At 36.8% G+C, this 18229-nt stretch overlaps 1 protein-coding gene across 4 annotated transcripts in view; it reads right to left on the minus strand.

Annotated features, from left to right (window-relative positions):
* The window catches only part of STK24 (serine/threonine kinase 24), a 51804-nt gene that overhangs the window by 27865 nt on the left and 5710 nt on the right, over window positions 1–18229 (minus strand). For 2 of the 4 annotated variants that reach the window (XM_068182502.1, XM_068182503.1), the window contains exon 2: window positions 10958–11188. In XM_068182502.1, coding sequence (XP_068038603.1) covers window positions 10958–11188 — 231 coding nt within the window. Of the gene's footprint in view, window positions 1–10957; window positions 11189–18229 lie in introns of those variants that run through there. The other 2 variants (XM_068182504.1, XM_068182505.1) reach the window with 1 other exon arrangement.

The following is an 18229-nucleotide window of genomic DNA, read 5'->3' on the forward strand; positions in this document are numbered from 1 at the left end:
TCTTAGTAAGACTGACAAGAACCATCCTTCCCTTCTCCGTCTACCAGGTAAATAAGTACTTCATAACCATATCTACCAAGCCATTGCCTTATGGGGAGAAAACCTAACTGCTAACTGGGGTAAATCTTTTCCCAGGAAGTCCACTTACAGAGACACACAAAGATTAATGCGTGTGTCTCTGTAAGTGGCAAATAATGACTTATGTGGTCCTGTGATAATCCCAATAGATCATCTACTCACCTCTTATAAGTAGTCACCAAGAAGGCAAGTAATACAAAAATGTAACCCATAATCAAAGCTCCAAATGGAGCTGAATTTTACTGATACTGGTTATTGATGAACTGTACAAGGTCCCAAACCAGAAAATTGGAAGCAAAAGCAAATCAAGAATTTGGAATCAAAAGTAAATTAGCATTAGTTCACAGAATTCTTTATCTCAAATAAATTGCATTACATCTAAAGCAGAACTAACAAAAGGACCTTGCAGCCAACGAATACTGATATTAGCAATTCCCCCCCCCACCCCAAAAATGTCACCCTACACCTGTGTATCTTAAACCTTTTTCACTGAAGTAGTTCACATCAATAGGACTCATGGGGTTTATAATTATTCCCTTCTCTATAACAGAAACAAAATTCCTACAGACACATGAGGCACAATAACCCCTTCTTCTCCATCACCCAAATATATAATTTCTCTAATGTTTACATCTGTTCCTGTTTACCCATTACATCAAATTAAATTCAAATTGAAAGCTACAAATCAGATTTACTTCTCACCTCAGATATCAATCCATTTATTGGTTTAATCCTTTTTTTACCACTTACCACAACTTCCAACATCTTCTACACCCCTGCTCTGCAGCCTGTCAAGCTATATCCCTCTTTTCCTACCCCTTTTGCATTCACATGCTATTAAATTTCACTACTCCCTTTACAGAACACACATAGGCCAATCCTTCTTCAAAACTCTTACTACTAATGGCGTTGTACACATGTATCAACCCTACAACAGCTCAAGATCTTCAAATCAGCTTTCTGTCAAGCTCATCATTCCAGTCCCAACAAGACGTAATTCTTCTGGAAACCCCCTTTTATTTTCCATTTTTTTGTCTTTACAAATTTTACCCTGACTCTTAATTACTGACAAATTTTACCGTGACTCTTAAAAACACCTTATAGTCACATAAATAATTTCCATTCTCTCTTCCTCTTTTATGTTTTTGTTTTGCTCTTACAAGTTGCTGTTTCAAGGAACCATTGAAGGAAGCAGAAAGAGAGAAAGCTCAATATCTCCAAATGATCATTTTTATCCCAACTGTTATGCAACAGCTTAGAATTTAATAGTATAAAGAAAGAACCTTAAGAATTTGTTTGAAAACACTGGCTACTGAATACAAGAACTGCAATGTTTTAGAACTACTACAGTCCTTATACCTATTAATTGGGAAACTTCCCTTTTGAAGTTCAGTACTTCTGGGTCTAACGAACTTTTTCCAAATAACAGTTTCTGAAAGTTCAACATTCAACCATTTAAAAATGCTTGCTTGACACATTTTGTCAATGTCCCTTAAGTGTAAAGAATATAACTCCTCTGCTTTTACACCAGTATATGCATACAGAGCACACAGACACTTAGAATTTAATCCAAAAAGCTGTATAAATGCCAACATATGGTTAAGTAAAAGAAAGTTAACTAAGCAATACAGACTACCTAATACTCATAATCAAGATGCAGCAAAAGCACAGTAATTATGTAAGAGCACCAGACTATGATGGACATAGGTAAAGAAGTTTTTAACCAAAATGCTTTAGCGGTTCATGAGAACATCAGACCAACAGGCTGGCAGCCACCTGATGGCAGGACTAATCACATTCTAGATTAAATGCTTTATGCCAGGAAGTCTATCTGAGCAAAAAAATGGGGAACCAGCCCACAGAACGAATGCACCTAAGCCTGGGCATAAATACATACACACACTCCCTTTTTTCAGCTCTACTGCTGGCTGATGGAAGAAGCTCCATCAACAATGTATTGGCAGTGGGCTTGCATAAAACTTTACATTAATCTGAACCAGCAGTGTACAGTACTCTAATCCTTAAGACAACAGATTTTAAAATATAAATAAAAAAGAGGTGATTAGTCCCCTATCCACTCAGTGAGCTGAACCACTTCACTGAAAGTTCCAACAGCCTCAGTAGCTACTTGCAAGGCACAGTTGGACCTCCCCTTTGCAGCAACAGCAGCAAAATGTTTGCACTTCAATGCCACATTAATACTCTTTTAATTCTTCAATTATTTCAGCAAGAAGTGTAGCAGTTAATGCACAAGTTACAGAAGAACATTTGACACAAGATTACATATGGTTAGAAAGCAATGCTGTGTGATCCTCATCTGTACGGCCAAACTAAATGGGGCTTCATGTTACAGCTAATCTAGAAGTAAGCCATTACCAAAACCTGTGGTACTTTTCTCTCCCCCCATCTCCCAGTTTTTAGCCACCCAAGTCTACCTTTTTTTATTTATATTTTTTTTGCACCTGACCTAGCAGTTCTGCAGACACAAGTCAGAACTGGCTGATCTGTTAGTGTTCAGGGTTTGCTCTTTTCAAGGTTGTTTTTGATAGGGACGGGAGAAGACACTGAGGAAACTTGTCTCCCAGATGAAACAGGTCATGATGCAGCCAACAGAGCCAATATAAGTTACATGGCAGGAACAGGTAAGCAGGATGGGGAACAAGATACTGCTGCTGCCTATTTTTCATACTTGTTAGATCTGCCTAAAAGCAGGTACTGAGATGTGAAATTACACACCTACCATACAGAGGTCAGCAATCACAGCAGTACAGAAGCAGCTTTTAAAGCCATCACAAGGACAACACAAACATATTACTTCCAATAAATGATATTTTACATTAAGCTTTCTAAATTTTTATTTAAAACAAGATCAGAATAACATGATACAGTTAAGTACTCACACAAACTACAAAATATAAGTTACTACAGACTCTCAGTTTTCTTTGAGATATACTAGATAATGCTTCCCAACCTTGATATACTTGTACAGTAAGAATTACTTAGCCATAAAAGGCTAAAAGTGCAGAACTGATTACACTGATGAACAGCAAAATTTTTGAAGTCACCATTGTTTACTAGGCAGATTTTTCAACAGATGTGAAAAAATAGAGCAATATGATGCAGATTCAAGAAAGTGCTAATAATCCCTCCAACTGCTAAAGGAAAATACTGGAATAACAAGTTTCTAAAACTACAATTTGAAACAGTACCTTTGAATAAGACAATGCAAACTAGGGACTTTTTTATCATTAAGAGCACAGCAAATGACTACAGGGAAAGACAGTAGTAAAGACTATGGACAACAAAGGTTCAGAGTTCAAGGTAACATCTCTGAAATAAGAAGAGACCAAATAAATATGAAAGCAGGACTTCACAGCAAAACAACATGACTCTAGAAAGAGAGATACAGGTTCTTTGGCATCCTTTTGCCTTTGCCTTATTTATGGCTACTAGGGGCTCTATCAATGGAAGCTTCCTACTCGTTTGCTCAATCAGTAGACTGACGAGATCTGAGAGCCCATCAGAACCATTACAGAACCTTCTTGCTACCACCCTCTGAGCAGTCCAGCCAGATGTCATCTCCACATTTACTACAGATAAATGAAGGCAACACTCATTCAACTTCTCTGCAGGACAGGGCTGCCTAATGAGAACAAAGGGTTACCGGTGCTTCAGAAGAAGAGTAAGCATACCAGAACACAGGCTGGCTCACAGGAAAGTGGGCCTCATTTTGTTCTTAACATTGCCACAAGAACAGAATTTGCAACCCCAGCCTTCCTCTCATTCCAGCTGCAGGAATTCCGATAAGGTGAAGACAATTTCTTCCAGCTTTGGTCAAGAGAACGAAGAAGGCATTTCAGCACCTCAGCCCCCCACAAAATGCAATGATGACAACAAGGCTGCAATTGTAGCAGGAAAAATGAAAGATGGTTACAGCTTTTTTCATTTAATCCTACCTAAATGAGTCCAGAGAAGGACAATGGGGCTAGGGAAGGGTGTGGAGCACAAGTCTCATGAGGATGGCCTGGGGGAGGTAGGGGAGAACAGGAGGCTAAAGGGAGACCTTATTGCTCTCTACAACCAGCTGAAAAGAAGCTGCAGTGGGTGGGGGTCGGTCTCTTCTCCCAGGTAACAAGTGACAGGATGAGAGGAAACAGCCCTGAGTTGTACCAGGTGGAGAAATTTATTCATAGAAAAATTTCTTTCACTTTGTAGAAAGGATTGTAAAGCACTGGAACAGAGTACCCAGGGAAGCAGTAGCTACCATCCCTGAAAGCATTCACAAAATGTGAACACATGGTTTAACGATGAACAAAGTGGTCATGGTGCTAAATTGATGGCTGAGCCTCATCTTGAAAGGTCCCCTCCAACTTTAACAATGTTACATCTCTATGGTTCTAACACCCATCCAAAGTTCAGGGACCGCAGTTGCAAAAGTCAGCTCTGCAAGGGCACCAGCTGCTGCTCTGGGGCTGGGTACAAAGTACAACGATGGATCATCAAGAAACTACTCACACATTTCACTGCTCCCTATGCTGAGGTAGAATCCCCTGTTGCAGGGGATTCTATAGTCTTAAAGTTAAGCAGGAAAAATCTCTGTTCAGTCTCCCACCCCTATAAGCATGATGAAACCTGCCAAAGGCTGCCTGCTATATCAAATGACAATAGAATGCACCAAGTCCATTAACTTCTGGCTGACCCACAGCATTCATTTAAGGTCACCTCAGTTCAGAGGTGCTCCTAAATGTTAAAGCAAACTAGTTAAACCTGTAAACCAAAAGAACACCAACTTTAAACTTATTGAAGTCCCACATAAACAACCACATTCCAAGTTACATTACCTAGAATATTCAACACATCCACATTAAAGTTCATGAGTCTCCTAAAGCATTCGAGCTCAGGCTTCTTTAAATTCAGCAAATACTGACACAAAAAACCCAAAAACCTGCTAGTGGCATAAAACCTATCTCATATAAGCTGTTCCAATATTTAAGCTGTCTACCCTTTAAAACTGTACACGAGATTATCTGATGAAATTTGCTTATCTTTACCACTCAGCAAGTACATCTTGTCATATTTTGGCATAACTGATTAGAAAGCACTAAACTAACAGAAAGGGCTTTCCTACATGCACATTGAGTCACTTCCAACCTTCTCTTAAAAAAATAAAACCTAGCCTGAACATCAGTCATCCTCTGGAATGCAGGCTTCCCAAACCTTAAACTGCTCCTGAGAAGCTCTTTACTGACTGCATTGCAGTTTTCCAGCCCAATGTGAACTGGCCACGTTATTCTGAGAAGAGTATCACTGATCCTGTGTATACCAAAGCCCTAACCAACATAAGACTTGCTAAGGCTCAGACATAGCACTGTTTACCAACCTCACATTATCTGATTACAAAAAATAAAACCACAGATTAATTTCTGAATCACCATTTTTCATAAATAATTTTTTGTTCTGGCTGGAGTTCATTTGCCAGAACTCACTGTACTACAGAATTCAGTTAATTAAACTTCATAAAAGCACTTTCTTTTTTTAATTAGGGTAGACTGTGTCACTCATAAAAGTTAACCAGAAGCTATTTTCTGTGTTCTTGCTGTTTATAGAAACACTAGCTTGACTTTCAGCAGTAGGTATATTACATCCTAGACATGAAATAAAAAGCCATACAGTTTTTATGTAACAAAAAGGCTAAAGTTAAAATTATTGGCAGCTATCCTTTATGAACCTTCTATCACTGCTTCCTATAAACTTTTTTAAAAGAATTCTTAAAATACATTCATAAAATGGGAAGCTATCTGTGTGAAATAAAGGGGGAAATATGCTATAAGTTATCTTCTTCTTGGGTCAATAAATTTAACAGTTCAAAAGAGGGTATTCTCTGAAGCTCCAAAGTGTGCTAGAAAAATATATTTGGAGGATGAAGAAACACAAGCTTAGAGACAGTAATATTTTTTAAAATACATACTACAAAACTAGTTCAATACCAGTTAGATATCATTTGCACTTACTTACAGTGGATGACGAAACTACTTATAAATTATCTACTCTGCCATTATGTATATATGTACAGAAGTCTAAGGCGAAGAAATGAAAGAATTTTTAACATATACATACATAAAAACACATCAATCTCAGCTTTTGACCATATACACTTATTAACCTAAGATTGGGGTGTAATGTACATATAAATACATGCAAAAAAGTCAAGGGTCTTTAACCTTCAATGTTTTAAATATAAACACAAATTATTTTGCTCATATATTTCTAAATAATAAAACAAGATCAAGAAATATAAAAAAATTAAGTTATAATAAAGCCATACTTTAAGTTATTAACAAAACTGAAGAAACATTACCAGAGAGACATCTGAATCTTGAAAATAAAGCCAATTTCAAACAACAAGGACAGAAGAAACAACCATAGAAACAAATCTAACTAAGCTCTTGAAAAATTGGTAAAGTGGAATAAGATGCAAAAAGCAGAGCTGACAAGCTTCTAGACTGAAAAGGTTTTAAAATAAGTAGCATAGCAATATTTCCTAAGAGTTCCAGCACAGCAAAATTAAGAAGAGACAGCGAATTTCAGCCAAATTTATAAGAAATTTTTAAAAAATTAACAAAACAAAAAGAATTCCTAATCCATTACCAGGAAGAATGTGGATGCTGTTAACCTAAAATCTAAAGAAGTAAACAGATCCAGAGAATTTAATGAATTAATTCTATAAGGCTCTAAAAACAACTACTATTCTTCTGTCATTGGAGTATTTAATCAGATCATAGAGGAACAGATGAACCTTTCATTTGGAAGACAGCAAGGACCATTTATACAGGTTTTTAACACACCATGGCAGATAAGGAATGGCAATCCCTGTAGATATCTGCACCCACATAAACCACAAAACTGCAATTTACTTGAAGATCAACACTGCAGTTACTAATTTATCCTACAGTAGACAAAAGACCTTTTTTTCCCAAGAGTGGGAACATTAAGATATTGTATTTAAAAATACAATGCCCTTAGAAAAGGGCATTTCCATTTCTGTTTTGTACAAATATAACTTGATATCTGACAAAAAGGTGTACCACAAATAAATTTATATTCAGAATGACAACCAAAACTGGTACCACTTCACTATTGCTTTTACTCTATTTGCATGAACTCTGATCACAGCAACTGCACACAAACCTCCAACAACAGATGCACAGAACAAAATCTAGAAGGAATGCAAGACTTGCTTTATGGGAGCAATAAGTTGCTTCTTATTTAAGAATCATTGTGCTAAAGCAGTAATATTTCATATGAACATATGGCTTAGTTTTTGGATATGAAAGAAAAATTTGCTATAAAGTAAACACACTTCCAAAATATTCAATTAGGATATACAGAGAATTGCAGAGTAAGAAAATTTAACAATACTTTTGGGTATATCACACTATTCTAGGTAGAACCTAAAAATTAACCAGTGTTTTTAAATGTTACTAGAACAAAGAACCTTTCATTAACTCATTAAATTGTAATAGTTATTTCAAACTGTCCTACCATGTATATCATGCAGAAGGCACCAAGAGCTTGACAAGCTCTTCTCACATCATCTCAAGACAGCAAGAGGCCCCAGGCAAGCACAGTCGTATTATATAAACCTTCTAAAATTTCAAGCAACAGGTTCCTGAACACATTGGCATCTAAAATCACCTAGCTTAATGGAAGAAGGTGTGGAATAACACGGAATGTAGAACAATATAAATATTTCTCAAAGACAGATTATTTGATTTACTAAAAAATAAACAAATAGTAAAAAACTCAAGCCCAAAACATTCTGCCTTAGAGAAAGGATAGCAATTCCAAAAACAATTTCAATCTCTCTGCCAAAAAAATTAATAGAAAAATCAAATTAAGAGATCCCTACAAACAGTAACTCTTTCTATCCCTCCTCCACCAGACACATGGTCAACACGCATGAGGCTGCACAGACTAGGGGATGATAATTGGCAATGTGGCTGGCAATACAAACTTGAGATCCTATTGGTTTCCTACTTGCTTACTTCAAAGAAGTCTGTTCTGTGACAAGACATTATTATCTTTCTTGTAATTAGTGCTAAACTGTCCAGTCACAGAAGAAATAAAGTCTCCTAATCACTCAACACATGGAAAATTAATGTGTTGAGCATTCTCAGTGACAGATTATCTGCATTGTCAGAAACAGAGCTAAAAGATGGTCAGACCCTGAGAACTACATATGGCAGTGCTGGCTTCCAAATACAACAGAGACCTGCAGCAAATAAACTTAGATTTCTAGCCAAGAATATGAACCAATACATTTAAATATTAATATAGTCCCTTTTGTGTGTTTGTGTGTATGTATGTGATGACACAATATCTCTATCTGATAACAAGACCTTACTCTTATTTTAGAAAGCAAATAGAACTGCTAAATGTTTCCTTTGCAAAGATTCTACCACTTCAGCATCACCTAATAACCACGACACATTAATTTTTAACAGCACAAAGAAATGAGCTTTTTGTTTTGAAGACCAAAAGTGCTGTAGTACCAAGTGTCTTACAAACAACATACTTTCACAAAGAACTGAAGCAATGAGTACATGAGTAGTTGCAGGCTCTACTAACCGTGGAAAGTTCTGTACTTCACTGCAAAAGTAACTGAGTCACACACAGCCACTACTGGTGCTGTATCTTAGAAAGCTGACACAAGCTGAAAAACTCAGGCTACTGCATGAACAGAAAAAGGGATGGAAGGTATCAGAGGGTCCCCCTTACAGCAATAAGCACAAGTATCCCTACTGACCCTTCAACCCAGCCAAACTCATTCAGGGTACAGAACCCTACAATCTCCTCTCACCTTCCATTAGGAAAAGCAGCCACTGCCATAATACCTTCAAAAAACATCAACATTCACTTAGATCAAATTTGAACACTGGATTTTCTTTTTCAGCCTCATTGTAATTATACACATTTTTAAAACCAATAAGGGGTTTTCCCATCAGACATTTTCTTATATTCGATTTCTTATCCTGTAAGAGCTAATACCCCTTGCTGGTTTCTCATGTGGGCACAAATGACACCAAGGGTAATAGGAACCATCACATTCATTATCAGGGCTCTGGAGACAAGGGTCTGGAGGCCCAGGTAGTCTTTTCCTTAATTATGCCAGTTGGGGTAAATTATGAGAGGAGAAGTAGATGGATTTACAAGTAAAGTGGCTGGTGCTGGCAGCAAGGTTTTGGTTTAGAACTCTGCTGATTGGAAGAGCTGGAACCCACCTCATGAAACAGGTCACATAAGCTTTTGCCAACAGAATGGCCAACCTGGTAATGTGAGCGTTGAACTAGGAGAAGTGGGAGAAAAGGATTGTGCGACACTCCCTTGCACCCCTACTGAGACACTCAAATACCTCTGTGAAGTGCTGGCACACCAACGAAGGCAGTATAGGGATCAAACAGCAGGAATTTGAGATCTCAGTGCAGTTACGAGGCTTTGATCTAATTGCAATTACCAAGACATGATGGGGCAGCTCATACAACTGGAATGTCACAGGGAAGGGCTACAACTGTTTAGAGCAGATAGACCAGAAAGCCACAGTGGTGCAGCTGCCATACTTCATTTAATTATCAGTCCATGACAGTGTAATTTCAAAAGCAGTGGTAGAAGCCATGAGGAAAAATTTATCAAATTTACTGTGCTCAATTAACTGTCTTCTGATGCTTCTGAGACCAAACCTATACCTAACACTGAAGTCCAGTTGTGGTAACAAGTTATCAGGTCTAAAAACCATTACCAAAGCCCTTCACGGACAGATATCCAAGCAAACTGGTTCAGAGCACAAGGAAGAAAGGAAACCCTGTCTCTCACCCGAGTAATGCATCTCCTGAATCCAGAAAATTACCTTAAATGCCCTTTTTCCTTTGGAAATTAACTGGCAATCTCAGAAATACAGAGACAAAGCAGGGTTCCCCTTTCAGAACCTTCATTCTATTCTTTGCTGATAAATAGAATATTTACACAAAAGCAAAAGCAGACTGAAGTAAAGCATTTTCTGCCTACTTCTACTTCCAACTTCAAATCCTGCCAAGACAACAATCTCTTATCTAGATTCTCATCTCACTGTCATAAAAGAAAGAGCTATCAAGATGGGAACAAAGTCTGCCCATTTCCACTACTTTCAAGACATAATAAATCATTACCTCTATCCAATTGAAAATAATAACAACCAAAAAAAGAAACCCTTAACAAAAGAGCAAACTATCTGGCACACTTCAAACTGAATCCTGACAATAATAATATGGCAGTAGAAGGAAAGGGAAACAGATTCACAAGACAGTTAACAGAAAACCCTTCCATTATTAGCTTCACTTACGTCTAATGTGCAAAATTATTTACTTTCAGATTTTAATTTTTAAATCACTCAGACCAAGGCTGGGTTCAGTCTCCTCAGAAGGACAACCTAAGAACTTAGAATGATCAGGTATCAAAGCTTGACAACAAATTTCAAGCTTCACAAAACAGCTGAGACTCATTGCTTTTAATGTTTTGATAATTCAAATGCAGACTTAGGTTGAATTTTCTGAATTTAAATCACCAAATATTGAGAAAATCTAAACATATTAGAGTTCAACAAACTCATGTTACTTAAAGGGGTTTTTGTACAGAAATAGCAATAGACGTGCATTTTTTCTTATTAAATTCTGTCACACGCTTCACAAAATATAGTAACTCATTCTTGCTTTAGAGTTGCAAGGACAAAAATATATTTTCTTCAACCGAGGTTTGACAAACCTCACCAACAAAAACAGGCACAACTGGAGAGCCTGGAAAAGAATTACTTGTAAAATCAAATCACCACCATCTGTGAGTATCTTACCTTTAAATAGGATCCATAATATTTAGTTACATATGGACTGTCACACTGACTCAACACTGTGATTTCTTGTTGGATGTCTTCTATTTCATCTTCTGCTTCTTCTAGGTCAATAATTTTTATAGCAACAACCTTCTGAGTCCGATTGTCAATTCCTTTAAAAACTTCACCAAAAGACCCCTTACCAATTCTCTCCAGTTTTGTAAACAGTTCTTCTGGATCTGCCTTCAGAGTCTGTTAAAAATAAATATAAAGAGAAAAGTTGCTCAGTATTTGTAACAAAATGTGGTATTTTTAAAGGCAACAAATACTTCAAATTCTGTATATTCCTATTTATCTAGTTACCTTTTTCTACCTCCATAATGGTCATGTTATTTCCAAAACCCCCTATATGCACACATTGATACATTTATGTTTCGCTGCATATAAAGAACAAATTTAACACTGGCCATATGACAGGGTTTTATCCTATTTGGCAACAGAAAATGCTGCCATCTCAATTTCTTATTTTTTTTTTTGCCAATAAAGAGAATCCAGAATGAAAGATCATTACAAAGATTTGATTTTTATTAAAAGCAAATAGATCAAACACTACTACCAATAAAAGTAAGCCTTTAGTCTAACCTTTTCTCTTTAAATTGATTCCCTCCTAGATCCCAGAATCCCTCTTTCATATTTTTCTTGTCTCTCGTCCTCCTAAGGATTTCATTCACCTTCTTCAGTGCAGAGAGCACTATTTCCTTTTGTTTGTCTGACAAACTATCCTCTTCAATTTTCTCCTACTAAGGATCACCTGCATGAATAGCCATGCTTCCTCCTTCTCCTTTGACACCAAGGTTTTCTCAATCAGGATTTATTTATCTTTTTCTTCTTCTCTCAGTTGCATAAAGTCATTCACTCCTAAAAGACATCCTGTTCCCAGCTTTCTTGATTTGAGCAGTCACATAAAAGCCACGAGTGCTCACCTAAACATGCAAATGTAGGACTTAACACTGCCACATTTGGTTTTTCTCCACTATTAAGTATTCAGCTCATTACTGCTGCTCAGACTTCTCACTTTCAGTGCACAGATGGTAAGTTCCACAGTATACCTTCTTAATCTAACATGGAGCACAGAGCCTCACTAGCTAACAAAATATACATACAACTACAGGCAGGTTGGACTGTATGATCTGTAAAGGTCTCTTTCAATCCAAACTGTTTTATGATTAAACTGGAAAAGTCAGAAATAGAGGGAATAGTCATAAAATGAAGAAAGACAGGATTACTTAGAAACTTGTCCTTAAGAAATAAAATTAACACTTTAAAAGGTTGACACTCATGCTAGCTAAGTGAAAATAAATCATTGATATAGAAAAAGGCACATACAAGAAGAATTCAGTAATGCCTAAATAGGCCTCAACCACAGTTTATACTTAGCCCAACTGTGTAGTAGCATGAAGAGGGGAATGAGAATTTCTAGGTTACCACTGACAAACTCTGAAACATTTTCTTTAACAATTAAATTTAGCTTATAAAGCACCTCCCACCTATACTTTTCTGCTCTCATATCTCAAAGTTACATAATTAACCTATACAGCTGCAAGAGGAAGATACCTTCAGAGGAAGTGTGTTCCAGGCTATCTAAATTTCACAGCTGAAAGAGGTGTTCTGAGGACCAGGTAGCTGGGACTGACTGAACCCAAAGATAAAACCACTTGGTTCTCAAAGCATTTTATCTATTAATCATCTGGCACAAACTGGGAGTACACAACAACTTTTAGTACTTTAAAGCCAGCTATAAGACATCATAGCTTTCAAATAATCATTCCAGGGACACATCACTGGTGAGATCAGCCCAAAGCAAAAACACTAAGTGTACCTACTGCAAGACCTCACCAGCCCCAAGAAATTCCCCCTGCTTTACATCTTACTGATCCAACCTTTTATCCAAAGTCAGTTTTGGGAAACAAACAGAAGGGCATGGGGTTATATCACCCTTTTGCCATTAAAGGAATGGAGTAAAAGATCCACATCCCTTCCACCAAAAGCAGCTCGTTCCTCCTTTAGTTTCCATGAAATGAGAACAACATACTATTACACACCATTAAATATTACATACATAATATATCTATATATGTGTATCTCTATATATGTATCTCCCACTTGGAAACCAGATATGGGCACTTCATGCTTTCCCACAGTCATCCCTCAGCTGCACAGTAACCTTTACCAACACTTCCAGGGACATAATTTCTAAGAGATCACAAAACTACAAACCAAATTGTGCTTACTGGTTCTTCTCATGCTTCACAGAATGCTCTGCTGTCAATAATCAAACCAGTCTTCTCTGAGAACTCTTCACGAATAAAAATAACTTTAACAGCAGCATCAGATATTTTCCCTTGTGGAGAACAATTACCCGTCCATGCTTTCATACATCCTGTGTCACAAGTTGAGAGGATGTGCTGTAGAGAGCTGTGCACGCCTAATCCGACCACATAAGCCTTCTAGTTCCATTGACTAGCCACAGGAATCTGAGCATTACATCAATAGAAAGACATCTGGGTAAGCCACAAACCAATCCCAGTTGCAGCTGCCTAAAACATTCCATGTTTCACCTCCTGAGACTAAAAAGCCAGCACTGCTCAGTTGCAGTGCACTGCCATTGTTCATATGGAGAAAATGCAAGAGCTACCTGCCAGCAGCTTTTTTAAGTTCTGCTGGCTGTATGTATACACCCCCTATTTTCCCTTTTCCCCTTAACAATCTATGACTATCATATATTAGAGCCCCTTGTTTCACAGCACCACAGTCTCCAGAGCCTTTCAGGAACGTCACAGCTTCTTGGGATTCTGGTGTTAGGCTGGCAGTTTTATAAGACAACTGTGAAAGAGAATTAACAATCACAGAAAAGCAAGGAAGATAACTGCTCCTGGAAGACCCAAGAAGAAAGGAACAACTGTTCACTTGAATTATTGTAATCAAAATTTGCAGCCATTTTGAAATGTTAATTGTTCAATAATAACATGACTTAATGGGATCAAAATCATTATCAATAACAATGTTATTTCAGAAGTTTCCTGTGAAATAACTAATTATTAAAACAAATAAACCCTTCCTTCCCAGTTCACAACTTTCGTAAATTCATTCCTTTGTTCTAAAATGGCAACTGTTAAATTGCCATTCCTGAATTTTCCTCTGAGCAACAGGAGGTAGCAGTTGTTTCAAAAAACCCAAACAACACATTCTTGCTCTCTAAGAAGGTCTCCATTTTCTTCTCAGAACATCAGCTGTTTGAAGTGAGAGCCTTAAACCACTGGCAACCTGTGTTTTTACAAAAACTAGGAGTTGGTTTCTTTAATGACCTGCTGTCTTTTGAAAATCTAGAGATTAGGCCTCCAGATACATAATGAATTGCTTGAATCTGAAAGTACATGAATGGCCAATTCCCACCCATTTTTCCAAGATCACATCTGGAAAGGATTCTTGCCAAATTTGTTTTTGCTTGGTTTTGTAAATACTTCCAACAGAGACAAAATAAACAAATAGCTTTATAAATATTCTCTCTACACAACTATGTAGAGAAAATTACTTCCACAGACACTGCCACTATGGTTTTGTTGACTCTATTCTTTGCAAACTTTTACTAAGCATAGAGTTTATTCCTACTAATAGTAAAATAATGGGAACTGATAAAAGAACCGTGATGTAATGGAGCACGTCAAATATTGGTAGAAACCACAGATTAGACCATCAGTATCTGCTGCAAATGGGTAAAGCTAATCACCTTGATAAAGAACTAGATCTCTACCACTATAACATTTTTTTCAAAGCTTGTCACAGAATACATACAGCAACAAATCAAAAACAAGTTATGGAGCATTCAGATTGAATGACTCTAGAACTTTCAATTTCCATAGACATGTGAATTACTTTGCTTTCTATTTCAAATAGTTTTTCACACTTCTGAACATAAACTGCAACCATCTTGTCTCACTGTCCAGCTTGTTCAGCCATGCAGAACAAAGTCCTTTTCACCATAAGCAAAGCCACCATTCATCCAATAATTTGAGTAATCTCTCTGTACTTGTTCCACATTGGATTCATTACTTTTGACCTTAATCAGCCAGAAAAACATACTCCATTTCAAATTAACTCTTCTTAGTACCTAACAATACTGTTGCCTACTTCTAAAGAATAAAAATAGTCCAATACAATCTCAGATCCTATTAGTTCTATTTGGCCTCATGGCTCAAACTCAGCTGCAGCCAAATAAACCAAATCACCTCTTCCTAATGCTCTGCATTTCCAGCTAATGAGCTCCCAGATTTTTGCAAAGGCTCTTTGTAATTCTCATATTTAAAATAAGCTGCACTTTATGCTGTTTTGTTCAGTAATTCCAATCCTCAGGGTTGCACAGTTCTTCAGCACTGCCTCTCACATGTAACAGGTGCCTTTAAATTTTGTCTTTTTCAGGCATTGTCTTTTTCTATGCACAGGTCACTTTTCAGTCAGCAACTGTCAAGAACAGTCCTGGAGAAACCAGCAGTATCACCCACTCTGACACCACCTCTGCAGTACTCTCCTCACAGTCAGGATTACACACATCTTGTAACATATTTATTTTTATGAATCTCCAATTCTCATCCACACTAACTGTCCCTTAAAGATCAATAGAAAATGTTACTGTAATTCAAACTGGGTAGATCCAACTTTATCCATGACCATTCTGACAGAAGATACAGCTGAGTCTTTTTCCACATCTCACTCCAGTTCTTATTTCTAACCTCTTTTTATGAAGAGTCATTACAGTTATTGTAGAAGGCATTAAAATATTTCTCTTTAATTTAGAAGAATTTAAAGCACCTCCATAATTCAAATTCTTAAGCTTAACTGTGCAACTGATTGTATTTTTAGATCTGTTATTTCTCTATGCAGCTTGTTTGAAATAGACAATCATCTTTTAACATTTCATTTTGTACACTTTTCATTTCACCAAATCAATTTCCAAATTTTCAGTCCAATTCTCATTCCCTATCAAGACTGAGCCCAAAATATGATAATCTGAAGAGGTTCAGAGATTTCTGGGGATATTTTAGCTTGGAAAAGAGAAGTCTAGGGAACTGGATATCTTACTGTGCGTGAATACCTGACGGAAAGGAGTAAAGAACATAAGGCCAGACTCTTCTCTGTGGTGTCCAGCTGAAGGACAAGATGCAATGGCCAGAAATTGAGTTATACGAAACTTCATCTAAACTTCCAAAAATAAAAGAGGAAAAGAAAAAAAAGAAGAAAAAAAAAAAAAAAAAAAAAAAAAAAAAACCAAAAAAACACCACCAAAACAGAACAACCACAAAGCTAAAAACCCAGCCCCTTTCTTAATATAAGGATAATCCTACACTAGATTAGGGCTGCCCAGGCAGGTTGTGGATCCTCTGAGGTATTCAAAACTAGGCTGGATGTTTTCCTGAGCAATCTGGTGACTCTACTTTGAGCAGGATGTACTCCACAGGTCCTTTACTATCTCAGTTATTCTGTTATACACTTCCTATCACATGAAAAATTAGTTTTGCTGCTAAATTTACTGCACAGAAATGTAATTTCTTCAAAATTGAGATACCATTGCTGCACATAATTTTTTTTACTTTTTATCTTTGGTCAGACCAGAGAAAAAAAAATCTGCCAGAGAAGTTCACACAGGAAATTTTCCCATGTACCCTGAGAAGTCTGAGCCTAAAGCAAATGAAAATGACCAGCAGGCATTTGTCATTCTCCTTCACACAGCTCCCCATTTCAAGAGGACACTGCAAAGGTTTCCCTAGATCACTACTTGCAATCTTTCAAAAACCGTGTAACCTCTCTTCACCTCAACACATACCAGTATTAAGGAGCTCCCTTTTTACTTTGATCCCCACAAAGCTAACAGCACAGGGGCCAGCAGTAAAGATACATAAATTTGGGTAAATTCAAATCAGCCCTCCCACAAACTTGGGCTACCAAAGCAGAGGGCAGGGACTAAACAAACCCACGACCAAAAAAAAAGCAACCACCAAGACCCCAAAACACCCATATGAGATGTTTTTGCATCAGAGAAAAAACTACCTCCAGGAACGAGAAGCCTCAAAGTTTGCTACCCAGCATTCTAGCTTTCTCAGAAGCTCACAAGTTCTTGTCTTCAGCAATATATATACATCCTATACATTAATAACTGAAACAACACACAAAATTATTTCCTGCAGTTGGTGTGAAATTGAAATATAAAAGAGGCAGTAAACTGATGATAAATTGTTTGGTTCAATGTACATTCGAAGAGCAGCCAATTAACACAAAAAGACAAAATATAATCAATTATTTGGATTTATAGTCTGGGACTTTTATCTAAACAATTAAAAAAAGACATTTTTAGAAGCCTTAAAACTAGAACCAAATTTGAACCATTCTCAGTCTTATTTATCAATAATAAAGTAAAATGAGACAAACTACCATAGCCATCTTATAATGAACAGCAACAGCTGATTTTTATTTTATTCTAAGAAGACTAATCTGCAAACCATTGAATGAGAGGTACAAAGACTAGAATGAAAGCATTTATCTGTAATGACTAGGTGTAGAACTAAGAGCCAGCTCTTTCACTGAGAATTTGTCAATTATAAAAAGTAACACGTAATTGTTTTCTTTTTTTTCTTCATACATATTCCATATTTCTCACATTCCATCTCCAATACTATAATTATTCAATTCAGACACATACTACCATAAGGATATTGCTTTTTTCTGGAAGAAATATAATATGCCAAAAATCTGGAGAATTAGCAACAGTAATACTTTTAACTATTGAGAAAAAGGAACAACTGCCATAAATTCAGCCGTGAAACTTCAATGGGTTGAAACAGGGGAGAGAGGAAGCAAAAAATAAAGCTGTAAACCTTGCATCTCAAACACTGAAGGTAAAAACATTTAGCATGAATCACTTTGGCCTACTAATAGTCATTTTTGTTACATAGTTAACTCTCTTGTTCTGATTTCTACCTAGATTGAAACCGCACATTTCCAGCAGGATTAAAAAAATTGCCTAAAGTTAGCCTATCATAAAAACATTTCTCAGCCCTTGTATAACTCTCTTTCCACTTATTTTCAATGAAGGTGCACTTATCTAACATTCAGAATACGAAATATTCGATTCTTTATCAGTAACACAAATATGCAAAGCATGCTTCCAGATTTCTAATTAACCAATACCATTTTCTGGGTGCAATGTGCCCTGCACAAATCAGTCTGAAATTTCCTGATATT

This window comes from Anomalospiza imberbis, chromosome 2, assembly GCF_031753505.1.
Source record: "Anomalospiza imberbis isolate Cuckoo-Finch-1a 21T00152 chromosome 2, ASM3175350v1, whole genome shotgun sequence".
NCBI lineage: Eukaryota > Metazoa > Chordata > Aves > Passeriformes > Viduidae > Anomalospiza > Anomalospiza imberbis.